The sequence below is a fragment of the Arvicola amphibius genome, chromosome 2, assembly GCF_903992535.2.
Source record: "Arvicola amphibius chromosome 2, mArvAmp1.2, whole genome shotgun sequence".
In the NCBI taxonomy this organism is placed as follows: domain Eukaryota; kingdom Metazoa; phylum Chordata; class Mammalia; order Rodentia; family Cricetidae; genus Arvicola; species Arvicola amphibius.
The window spans coordinates 138,328,062-138,340,602 of record NC_052048.2 but is presented as its reverse complement, the minus strand read 5'-3'; the positions used below and the strand labels follow the sequence as shown (position 1 = coordinate 138,340,602).

Below are 12,541 nucleotides of genomic sequence, written 5' to 3'. Positions count from 1 at the left end.
TTCAGTGAGGCTGTCAGGCAAAACATGCTCCCCATAGGATTTTTCCCATGCCGGTGAACATCAACTACCTCCATTGGACTTATTAACTAACACAAAAGTAGATTCAAAGTTCTGCCTCTATTTCGTCCTCAATTTGGTTATGGCTACAACCCTTTTCTGCTATGAGGAAGAGATGCCCAGTTTTAAGACACATCCTGACATTTGGGAAGCATCGCCATTTATAAAACCACCCACACCACAGCTTTGGTTCTTTGTCTGAACTGGTACATACAACCGCATGCTCCGACACTGGGATGTCTCTCTTCCTCCTGCCCCTGCCTGCGTTCTAGTTAGGGCCATCTCCTTTAGTGCCAAGCCCATCCTGTGGAAGCTGGAGAGGGTACTCCAGTGCATTGGGGCCCCCGAGAGCAAGCGCTTTCTCACTAATAGTTACTGCCTCGGGAAGGCTAACACTTCGAAGGAAAGCTAATCACGGGAATTAAACACAGCTTGTTTCTTTTTGAAGTAGATTTTTTTTTCCTGCCTCAAGGAGGGTGATTTACAGACACATTTGTCTCTCTTTAGAGAAAATTAATTCCAGTTGGCGTTCTGGGCGGAGATGAAGAGAAGAAAAGGAGAAGAGACTTCTCCCTCGTCGTTCACACCCACAGTGGACCCACATTGCTCTCCCTGCTATGCCCTGCCAGTGGGATGTGGGTGGGTCCTTGCACATGCTGATGCATATAAAGCAAATCAGCCGGACTGCTAATATCAGCTTCAAGGCTCCTTCATCTTTTAGGTGAAACAAATGCTTTTTAAAAATGCATTTGGCTGGGAATGAAGCACAGCGGTAGAGGGCGGGCTTATCATGCTTAAAGTCAGGGGTTAGATTTACACACACACACACACACACACACACACACAGAGAGAGAGAGAGAGAGAGAGAGAGAGAGAGAGAGAGAGAGAGAGACAGAGAGAGAGACAGAGAGACAGAGACACTCAACAGAATAGACCCGGCAATGCTATAAACCTACAGTGAGCAAGCAGAGTTTCTATGAACACCTTCTGGCCTGGTCTACATGCCTTGGGCCATGTGCTTTGAACCCTAGTGGAGGCATCATGTGCTGGATGCTCATTACAGTCAGTCACTATTTGAAATATCTAATGAGGATTATATAGTTAAACATTCAAACATTACTATGTAGTAAGTGCTATTATTATTTCCAGACTCTCTCAGACCAATGCAGCCCAAAACCTCTGGATGGCTTCTGCGGCTCCAGACCTCTGGACGGCTGCTGTGGCCCCTGTGTGCAGGCTGCTTTCATTCCTGGCCCATAAATGTAAAGGGTGCTCTACCCCACATATGCTCAATCGAAAGCAGAAAAACATTGATTGAGTTTATCCATTATTTTTCAGGACTGAGTCTACAAATAAACTGTTGTTATTTGTTGTGACTCCCTAAGAAAAGCGAATGAACATTCAGAAAAGGAAGGGCTTTCCCTGAGCAGTTTGGTGAAGGGTTGGAAAGAGGCGGGGAGGGTTGGTGGTATGTTCAATCTGAAGGCACACAGAGATGCCGTAAGAGTGAATCTGGGTGACTGCCACTGAACTTTTGGGTTTTACTGTTGTTGCTGTTTTGTTTTGTTTTTGTTTGTTTGTTTGTTGTTTTTTGAGACATGGTTTTTCTATGTAACTGCCTTAGCTGTTCTGGAACTATCTATAGACCGGGCTGGCCCCAAACTCACAAAGATCTACCTGCTTCTGCCTCCTGTGTGCTGGGATAAAAGGCGTGTGCCATCACCACTGCCTGGCTGCCACTGAACTTTTAATAACAGCTATGGGAATTGATTTCAAAACTAACCAACCCCTGGATTGCAAGGTAAAAGACAAAGACTCAGAGAGGTTAACAACTTGCCTGAAACCAGCCACTGAGACCCAGCTCTCCAATTAGCAACCCAGAATTCCTCTACTCTATTCCAGGTCTCCAATTATTAGCCCAGAACTCTATTCTCCCTTATGGCCTTAAAAGACAAACAAAACAGCACGTGAGACTGGAGAAGTGGGGCATTGCTACTTGGCATTCTTCTTTCTTCAAAAGCGTGTGACTTCTAGAGTAGGCATGTCCACCTTGTAGTCGTAGGGCTGCATGTAGCCAAACACAGAATCACAAACATACTTAACACATGAGGTCTCATGTTTGTCTTTCTGTTGTTGTTGTTGTTGTTGTTGTTTTGCTTCCTATAATCCAGTTGCTTCACTCTCAACTGTGAACTCTGAGGCTGACATAGCGTCACAATGTCGGAAGGTTGGACACGCGTGGACAGATCCCCTGTGCTCTTCTGAAGCTGAGGCCACATGGCTGCTGCCTCTCTGCCACGGTTCTCATCCTCCTGCTCCTCCTCCTTTATCACACAGAAGGCGCGGGTTTCCCTAAGAGTGCTCATCCTGGCAGCAAAGAACATAATTTTTTTTCTTTTCCCACACACATTTGGAAATGGCATGCATGAAACCACAAGGCACAAATCAAATAGACAAGTCAGAAATTTCCTCCAGCGTTTGGCAGCTTTGCCGGGCATCATGGTTCACGACATCACCACATTATTTGTCAGACAAGGGATGCCACCCTGAGCAGACCAGTCTCCTGCTAGAACGGGGAAACGTGTGGCTTCCAGCGGAACTAGGAAATGATGAAGGTGTCACTTTCTGCTTTTTTTCCCGATTTGCTTCTAAAAATGCTCAAAAGGTGAGGAACAGCAGAAAACAGTATTGACAGAGAAAGGAAATATGATTGGATACTGAACAATCAAGTATGAAAAACAAAACCAAACTCAGCAGAGATGACTAATCCTTTTTCTCTGGCAGCTTAGAAAGAGAAGACAGGCTCAAGTCCTTGGCTCCATGCTCGCTGTTCCTTAGGAATTTAGCCTGTGTTTCTCTTTCACTCCCTTCATATGCGCATCTGTGGACCACTTGCCTGTCATCCTCCCAGCCCTTCCTCTGGCACCATCCCCTGGACCTTTCTGTGAACATCACTCATTCCAGAGTTAAGCCTTAGGGCTCAGAGGCTGACTGCCCCAGCATGATCCTTCCTCGGCAGGAGCATCAAGGTAGGCCTTGGTCAATGCTCTTTAGTCCGTCCTTCCAGGCCAAGTTATTGGTTCCCAAATAGGGTAGGACCTAAATCAGCCCTCAGATTCAGGAGCAAGGATAGACTTGTCCGGGGCATTAGACATGCACCAGGGTGGAACACATGGGCTGTTTAGTATGAAAAGCACTTGCTTGAGAATGAACTGAGATAAGAACAAAGCTCCAGGGACAGCAGCAGAGAGTGAGCGACTGCGTCCTGATGAAAGAAACACGGACACCTTTGCTGGTCCTGGTACCAACAGAGTCATTTTAAAGCCTTTAGTGGCATAAAATGGGATTGCACATAGGACAACACAATGCTGCTAGGAACCTTGCTCCTCGGTGTGGGAGAAGGTGCACACAGACATCCGTGGAGGGAAGAATTAAAGAAGAGTCACAGAGTCCTAGAAGCAAGGAGCACACTAGTGCTCCAGTCTTGGCTTTTCAGGGCCACTCTCTATTGAAATGAGCCAGAGTCCCTAGCACAATGACTAATCCAGGACCAGCGCAGGCGATGTACAGGGTGCATCAGAGGCAAAAACCTGAGATAGAGCAGGAAACGCTCAAAAATGACCCAACAGCCAGCTTGAAGGGCCTTCCCAAGAGCAGAATCAGAACAAGCATAAAAACAAAAGTAATCAGTTTTGGTAGATGAACCAGAAATACCAAAGTGGGGAGCCACCAGGATATACAAGAACCTAGAGAGGAGACAGCGGGGATCAGCTCTGTAGAAGAATGTGGGATGATGCCTGTACAAAAGCAGATGAGAAAATTGTCGTCTCACAACTTGCAGGTCAGAAAAGACACAGTTCATCTGGTTCATCGATGGATCTAAAACTGCAGAGAGACAGGCTTGAGGGAAGAGCGGTTCGTGGGCTCGCGGGTTACTTGTGAATTACAAACAGAAGCGGGTGTGTTTAAGTGGTGAAGTCTAGCCGATGCCACCTTAACCGAGTGATCAAGTTCGATACCACCGTTAGGGACAAAGTGCCATGGTATCGTTCCTGGTGGAACACCCTAGAAAGCACACAGGCTGACCCAGACGAAATCCCCACTGAATATGAACACCGAGGGGAGAATAAGACAAGTTCCCAATATGGGATGTACTACAGGTATCTCGTCCCCACTTCAAATCATTGCTATTAATGACAATAAAAAAGGGGACAGAAGACCGAAACATAGTAACCTTCTACGAAGGGGGGGCATTGTTACATTGTTACAGAGTCTATTTGGAGGATAATTGGGAAATTAGGAGAGTGGACTGACTCAAACACACACACACACACACACACACACACACTTATGAATGTTTGCTGTAATTGTCATCATATAGTTCAGTCTTTGTAATATTGGAGGCACACTAGAAAATAAGATATCAACTTACCTCCCCAGTGACATAAAAGTTATTCGTCGCATACTCAGGGAACAACTGGAAAAACTGAACCAGTGCACTGTGAAAGAAAGGACATTCAGATTGACTGGAGAAATGAGTCAGGGCAGACTGACTGCCGTGCCTCAAAGGCTGGGAGCATGCGCCGTTTGCCATTATGCGCCGTATGGGTGCATGGCCCTGTTTGTAAGGCGCTAGCGCTGGGTTGTGTACTCCTCTGGTCTCCGGAGGTTTTTAGTCTCCAGTGGGTAATATTGCCTTCCCCATGTATGGCTAGGCAAAGCAAATAGATGGGCTGATGTTGCCATGCTCAGAAGTATGAACGCTGGACATCAACATTAGAAAGTTCTAAGCCTGTGATTGCCACTTTGGGTCATCTAGCTGCTGGGAGGTCCTTATGTCCATGACACCAGCTTTTTACATATTGTTTGGCAAGTTTCGTTTAAACCTCAGTACTCTGTTAGGCCAGATTTGTGGGAAGGCAATAGAAAGTTCAGCTTCTTATCAACCAACTGTTGCAGGGGATGCAGACTATTTCTACAGGAGCTCCCAGAATTCTAGTGTTCTAAGAACACCAAAGCTGCAAAAGGAGGAGGAGGAGGAGGAGGAGGAGGAGGAGGAGGAGGAGGAGGAGGAGGAGGAGGAGGGAGAGAAGGAGGAATGGAGGAAAAGAGAACAACCAGAATCCCATGGCCACTTGAGTGAGCCACGCTGAAATAAAATAGGCTGATGGAGGTGTTTCCCGACAAGGAAGAGAAGACTAGCTGGCTTCTGACTTCTAAATGTCTTTACCAAAGTCTTCCCCAAAAAGAGACAAAAGAAGAAAAAAAACCCACAAAACTCAGGCACTCTAGGAATGCCTTGACCTGGCCGCAAGGCCTAAGAGGCCAGGCAGGGTTTCGGGGTCCCAGCTTCCTGCTGAGGGACTAAAAGCCCTGAACCTTCCGGCGGAAGATGAAAGGCAAGAAGTCTCTGGAAAGCTAGGAGTGGGAGAGAGTTCAAGGGTGACAGAAAGAAAAACTCAGTCATTATGACCACCATGATCCCTGCTAGACTTAACTTTCAAAGGCTCCATAAAAATCCACTGTGTGGTGTTTCAGTTCATTCTCTATTTGTTATTTATAGGTTATTTATAGTGACTTTAGGAACTAAATTTGGGAGGCTGCATCTTGGTAGTTTCCACGTTAGGGCTGGCAGTGAACTGGCTTTAGAACAAGGGTAAAAATAGGAGCTCATTCTCCACTCTCCCCTCAGGAACCTTCAGCCTAAAAACCACTTCCCTTCCTCTCCTCCTGCTGGTTGGAAAGGCACCAGCTCATTGACTGCGGGAATTTCAAGTCTCCCACTTTAACTTATAGCTTACTTCCTTGGTATTTGATGGAGCATTGTTTGGGCTAATAGGTTTAGCAAATAAAATATCAAGGCGTCCAATCAAAATTGAAGTTCAGATAATCAATAATGCTTTAGAATAAAGATGTCCAGATATTATCTATGATATACCGTATGTGTGTGTCTGTATGTGTGTCTGCGTGTGTGTGTGTGTGTGTGAGCCAGAGATCTATGCTGGCAGTTTTTTTAATACGCTGCATCTTTGAAAGATACTTATATATAAAGAAATAGTCATTGTTTATCTGACTTTCCAATTCAGCTGCGTCTTTTGTGCTGTATCTGGCAAGCTAAATTGACAGAGATAGTCCCCCACATTACTTCTATCTGGAAAGTACTAGCGTAGTAGCTGAGGCTTCTAAAGCCAGAGTTTCCTCAAAAAAGCTATTACCATTTTATTCTCACAGTTCGGTCTTTCCATGAACTGCCTGTCTTTCCAGAGTCTCTGCTAAGTGCTTCTTCCTCAGCAGTAAATTAGGAAAATGGCAAATCCAGTACCCAGAGCCACACACACACCTTGCTAATTTAACTGCACTTGAGCGTGCACTGATCCGATGACATGACAAGGTTCTGCTTAAACTAAAATCAGGACTCACGTCTGCGTGCCTTTCAAAGCTCAGCATGATGCTGGTGTGCATACAGCACAAATGTGTGCGTGTGCGTGCGCGTGCGTGTGTGTGTGTGTGTGTGTGTGTGTGTGTGCGCGTGTGATTAACTTAGGTGTGAATGTACCTGGCACAGAAATCGCGTATCATCAGGTAGGGACTCTGTTGGAGATCCCTGATGGAACTGTGCCAAGGACTTCCCTGATAAACAGAATTTTTTTAATGGAAAGTTCTTTGGTTGCAGAATGCTGCATTTCTGAAAGAAGGAAATGGCTGGAAGAACACTGCTCCTCAGATGACGTTTTGGAAAGGTCCTTCGGTGTATGTAGGGCAGAGAAGGTGCTGGAATGACAATGAGCAGCAGCCGGTGGTTGGAAGAGAATCTGGTCAGTTCTGGTTGAGCGGAAGCAGTATGAACTCAAGAGACATTCACAGGGCCCCAAACTTTGGAGCAGGAGCTCCACACTGTAATGGTTTGAATCTGAAGGCCTGGGCTCCAGTGTTGACGGCTTAGCCCCAAGGCACAGGTGTGACTTTGGGGAGGTAACTGCCTCACAAGGGCTCTGACGTTGGAATAGATTCATCCATATGTAGATTTGCAGCTACTGAGAGACAGAAACTTCAGGAGTTGGGGACTTCTGGGAAGACGTATGACACCAACACGTCTTTTTAACAGGGTATAATTTACCCTGTCCTCTTCTTTCTCGTTTCTGACCTCCAGGCCGTCAGGATGCGAGAACAGAGAAAAGTTTCTGCACCCCATAATCCTCTCAGCCCGATTGCAATAATCCAAACCAGACCAAATCAAACCGAATTAGAAAAGGCCCAGGTTTAATGGATACAAACGCTATGGGATGGCTTTCCAGCCCGCAGAGAGGATGGGAAGACCAAAAAGCCATGCGTTTGTTCTGGGAGGGGAGGGATGCAGTTTAAATACCCTGTGGGAGGTGAGTGGTTTTGAGCATCTCTGGGAGGAGGGTCATTGTTTGGCGGCTTTCTCGGGGGGGTGGAGTCTGGATTGAGGCAAACTCTGGGGTGGGAGTGGAGTGGGGGTGGGGTGGGCCTTGGGGTGGAGCCTCCACTGGAACCATTCCAGACTCTTTGGAAATACGGATTGCCAGAGGCTGGAGTGAAGACTTCACCCAATCAAACAGCTTTGGGGCCCCTCCATTCACCTCCAAGAAGGAGCTCTACCAGGCCTTGGGCTCCAGGAGGACAGGGGCTGTGTGCTGCCAGTTTCTTCTGTCACCCAACCCCAGGAATACATCCAGTGATCAAGGGAGACCAGAGAACAGCAGCATCGAGCCAGAAATCCACATCAAAGTGAGGAAACTGCCTCCTGCCTTCATTCACAGTTTTCCAAGCCCTGGCCCAGCAGCATCCTCTGTAGTGAGTGTGTGTCTGACCGTTAGTGAAGGAGTTCCTCTCTGACCACAAAGAAAGCCAGTAGAAACACAAATGCTAAGTGGCTCCTTAGAAGGGCCATTCCTTCCAGGCCAGGCACTGTTCACAGAAAAATAGAACTCCATCTTCGGGGGGGGGTGGGGGTGTGTGTTGCGGGGGAGCTTTCGAAGGGAGAAGAAAGATCTGCTCTTTCACACACACACACACACACACACACACACACACACACACACACCCTGTAGTCCATTTACTAGTTCCAAAGAGAACACCCATCTGGCAAGCTGGGGGAGGAAGAATGCAGTCACCAAAGGAAACAAATAGTGTAAACTGTAAAGGAAACAGCCGAAATCAGTTTTCTGCACTGGCTCTTGATTAGCTATTTTCCAGTTCTAAGAGCCTGAAGCTAAGGGAACTGAAACAGCTATAAACAACGGCTGCTTTGAAATATGGCCCTCTTCCCATGTCATGCGAGAGGAGTCGGACCCAATGTCAGCAGTAAACATCCACACGGAGGGTCAACTGCTAGCTGGAAACATCCTTGCTTCCTGCTCAGGGGGTGAGGCTCTCTGCAAAGCTCTGGCTAGCAAAGGGTGAACACGTTTCTTTCATAGAGAGCCTCCTCCCCCGGGGCGTTTGCTAGTTAAACAATGGAGCTGAAGATCCTTGTGGTAAGAGGTGGGGGGTGCGGGTCTGACCTGAAGGAGAATACACAGTGTAAGTAAGTGGTGCTGAGTAACGCTTGAGTGGGCTTCTGAGGACGGGCACTGCAGTCATGCCTACACGGGAGAAGAAGACCGTGGAGGTGGGAGACCCAAAGAGGATCCTCTGGGAGGATCAGCTAGTATGGAACCACTGTGTGCAGGCTCAATGGTGTAAAGACCTAGGTATCCCTGCTGGAAACTGAACCCAAGTGTTAAAATCTTGAGGGGTTTTATGTGGGAAATTAGAGAGCAGTCGTGTTCTTTTCTGGGTCAGCAGAGGGAAAGAAAGAGAAAAGAGATGTCCTTGGCAGCAAATAAAGACCAGGAAGCCAGTCCCTCGGTTCCCGGCCTGATCTGCCCCTGAAAAGAAGAGACACCCTGTGTCGTTCCCCCCACCCCCAGAGATGCTGGGTTTGCTCACTGGGTGATTAGCAGAGAGAGTGGGCAGGTGAAAACTGGTTATTGGGAGTCTTCTAGCAGATTCTCATGGAGCGCCAAAGGGTGCCCGGGAGCTCTGAAAGAATTCAGCCTTGTTCTCTACTAACAATTTATAGCCTGGGAAAATTGGACCAAATTAGAAAGGTCAAGTTAGTTCTTAAAATGTACTAAAATAGACGTAAGGAATGCAAGAAAATGAAAGGAAAATTTATGTGTATATATACTTTAACCAAGAACACAACTTTATATCGCTTCTCCCACTTTTTTTTAAAGTAAAAGACAAATTTTGTAAGATGAAGGAGAAGGGAAAGACCACTTTCAGTCTGGAAAAGTAACGACAAACCTACAGAGTGAACTATACATCTAGAACCACAGAAGGTGCAGTTGTGGGAAAGGAGACAATGCCTGGAAAAGACGTTATCTCCGGGCAAGCACAAAGCTTAAATCGAATTTCAGAGACAGCTGGAAACTCCTAAGTCATCTGGGTGGATGGCTTGAGAAGGGATCTTTGGTTGAAAGTGGGTACTGTACCTCTCCTAAGTCTTGTAGGATATTATTCTCAAACTTACATCTGTACATTTAGCTCTGCTGATTTTTGTCTGCTGATCAGATAAATAATAACCAATGGCAAGGAAAAGAACGAGCAGGAGACACCGTGTGTGCGCACACACTTGTGTGGAAGTGTTCCGCAATTCTTCAGAAGTTGGGCGATAAGGACCAATTGGTAGTGACTACCCCCGGGGGAGACTTTATTATCGCCATAGATGTGTGTCATACCGGTACAAGTCTTTGGCGACATCTTCCTCACTGACGGCGTATCCCTGGAGGCTGTCGGTGAAGCTAAAGCCTGTGCCCACCTGAGGGGGAGGAAGGAAAGATAAGCGTGAAGATGCGTGTTCCCTGGGGACTTTCACTAGACCTCACACTTGGGAGGTGGCCTTAGTGATCCTGAAACCACACCTCTGACTTCCGATCTCTGCCATTTGCTCTATGTATCCTACATCTCATGGAGGCATCCTGCTTCCCTTGGAAAGGGAAAGAATACCAGGACTAGCTCTTTGTATCTAGATGCCTACATGAAAGATGGGGAGAAGCCATTATTAAGCAACAACCCGTGAGACAGGGAACCCACTCCATCAGTGAAAGGCTACCTGTCCCTTATCCATTGGTGACATTCAATGTTGTTGAGATGGAAAGGGTACCACAGTGTAGGCTAGGCTAGCCCAGAGCTTATGATGTAGTTCACGTTGGTCTTGAACTCATTATCCTACAACCCCAGCCTCCAACAGCTGGGATTATAGGCATGCTCCACCATGCCTGGTTGCTCATTTTATAAATTAAATTCTAATCTAAAAGGGGAAAGTAGTGTATCTATATTTTAGAAAATATACAGTAATATATTGCTTAATGGGGAGGACAACTGAAGCATTTGTTCTTGTTAGTCCATCATAGCGAAGACTCAGACAAACCCAGAGGGCACAGACCATCACACACTAGAGGCATGTATACAGTAACATGTTATTCTGCTGGATACAGCAAGAAACTTCAGCACCGTGCCAGGTATCTACATCTAAACATGGGTGATGTTTGAAAAGATGGAGGGGAAAGAGGAAAATGTAACTGACAGGAGCATCTCAGCTCCTTGACAGCCTTACAGAAACAAACTTTGTGGATGTGGCCTACTGTTGACCAAAATGCCACCATGCAGCCATGACTGTGTTATAAAAAGAAAGAGGACCAGATGCCAGGCCCGATGCTCACTGGTGCCCCGTGGTACTTACTGGATTGTCTACGTAAAGCATGGAAAAGGTAGGTGGTCCAAGGAAGTCTCTGGCAAGAACTGTCAGAATAGAAGAAAGGGTTGGGATTGCAACAAAGCATTACCAGGCAAGGTGCTCCGGACCCCAGCAGACCCTGCCATCCTCCCGCCATCACGGGCCTCCCCTCTGCCACTGTGCCGCATGCTGGAAGACCAGTGCCCACCATCTCTACCCGTTTTTCTTCTCTTCTGTACTTTTGCCCAACACGGCAGTATCTACAGCTAAGAATGCAGCTGTGGCAACAAAATTTCATGAGAATTGACATGAGACCTGTGCCTACCTGTTTCACCCTGTGAAGGACTCCTACATCCTACACCCAGGCTCTTGGATCTTCTTCCTCCTCCCCAGTGCTGAAGAGAACAACAACCCCACCAAAGCTGGCGCCAAAGATTCCACCAGTGACTCACAAACCAATTCATACTCTGAACACCAACCCAGGGAAAGCACACTTTCTCCCCGGAGAGACAGAGATGGAGTTGGCCCTGAGACGCAGCCAGAGGTTCTTCCTCCACCTCAGCCTCAACCACAGCATCTTGCTTCAAGGCGTCGGCTCACTTAAGCGATGGACTCATAAAGCATCCTTATTTCCTTGGCTAATGAGGGATATAATTCCACCATTAGGCCCGTGCAAGAGGGCTCACCCAAATGGTAATAATACCAACTGGTTTTGCAATCCAAGAATGCTCGAGTCAGCAGCTGGCTTGCAGAAAGCAGCTTAGACCCCTTCACTCACGTTTGCCAGGAGAAAGTAAGCCAGGCAGGACACTCACCCTGGGGGGCTCCCCCTTCAGGACATACAGTGCCATAAAGTTGGGCTTCTACAATCTGGAACTATTAACTAATTCCTAGGGTTCTTGTGTTTATTCTGAGTTAGTTTAGAGTGATACTGGCTGGAAGAGAGGCCATGGGAAAAGTAGTTGAAAGCATCACTTACCAGTCATGTTACGTGTGATAACATAAGGCCCAGTTCTTCAAAGAGTCCGAACATGGATGACCTCCAGGACCACCCTGAAGCCAGAGGACTACTGAGCTTTCTTGGGATCTCCCTGGAGGGGGAACAGAGAAGTCCAGTGAGCAGAAATGCACCAAGGTTGCAGAAAGCACCCAAGTAAATGAAGCCTAAGTCTTCCACATCCTTGACAACATTCTAGAATGCTTCTGGCCCCATGGGACCCACACTGTACTATAAATAAAAGTTGGTCAACCTTTTCCTATTCGGGATTTACGTGTGTCCCCAAATGCTGGTGTCTTTCTGTGCGGCTGACAGCATCTTGCTGTCCTAATGGTCTATCTGTCCCCCAAGCATAGTAAGAGAACCAATTAACTTCTGCTCCTTCTAGGTTGGCTCAGTCCCTCACACAAGTACAGACATTGCCAAAGACGTGGGCGGCTCATAGACTCCTCCTCAGGACACTGTGAGGAGGCTGTGTGGGGATGCCCAGACTAACTTGTGAGGGTGTCACCAGGAGCTGCAATCAAGAATCTGGAGGAAGGAATCTTTTCTCTTCCCTCTCTTCTCACTGTCCCCTTTTGCGGTGCACATGCGCCTCCATCATCTCCCCCTCTCTCCTCTCTCTCTCTCTCTCTCTCTCTCTCTCTCTCTCTCTCTGTCTCTCTCTCCTCTGTCCTCTCTCTCTGTCTCCTCTCTGTCTCTTCCTCTGTCTCTCTATCTCTCTCCTATCTCTCTCTCTC

The 12,541-nt window shown here is 47.2% G+C and overlaps 1 protein-coding gene across 1 annotated transcript in view; it reads right to left on the bottom strand.

Annotated features, from left to right (window-relative positions):
* The window catches only part of Cpvl (carboxypeptidase vitellogenic like), a 108,441-nt gene that overhangs the window by 76,382 nt on the left and 19,518 nt on the right, over nucleotides 1-12,541 (bottom strand). Inside the window, 6 exon segments of the mRNA XM_038320152.1 lie at nucleotides 4,490-4,556; nucleotides 9,807-9,886; nucleotides 10,811-10,869; nucleotides 11,784-11,816; nucleotides 11,819-11,842; nucleotides 11,845-11,883. Coding sequence (XP_038176080.1) covers nucleotides 4,490-4,556; nucleotides 9,807-9,886; nucleotides 10,811-10,869; nucleotides 11,784-11,816; nucleotides 11,819-11,842; nucleotides 11,845-11,883 — 302 coding nt within the window.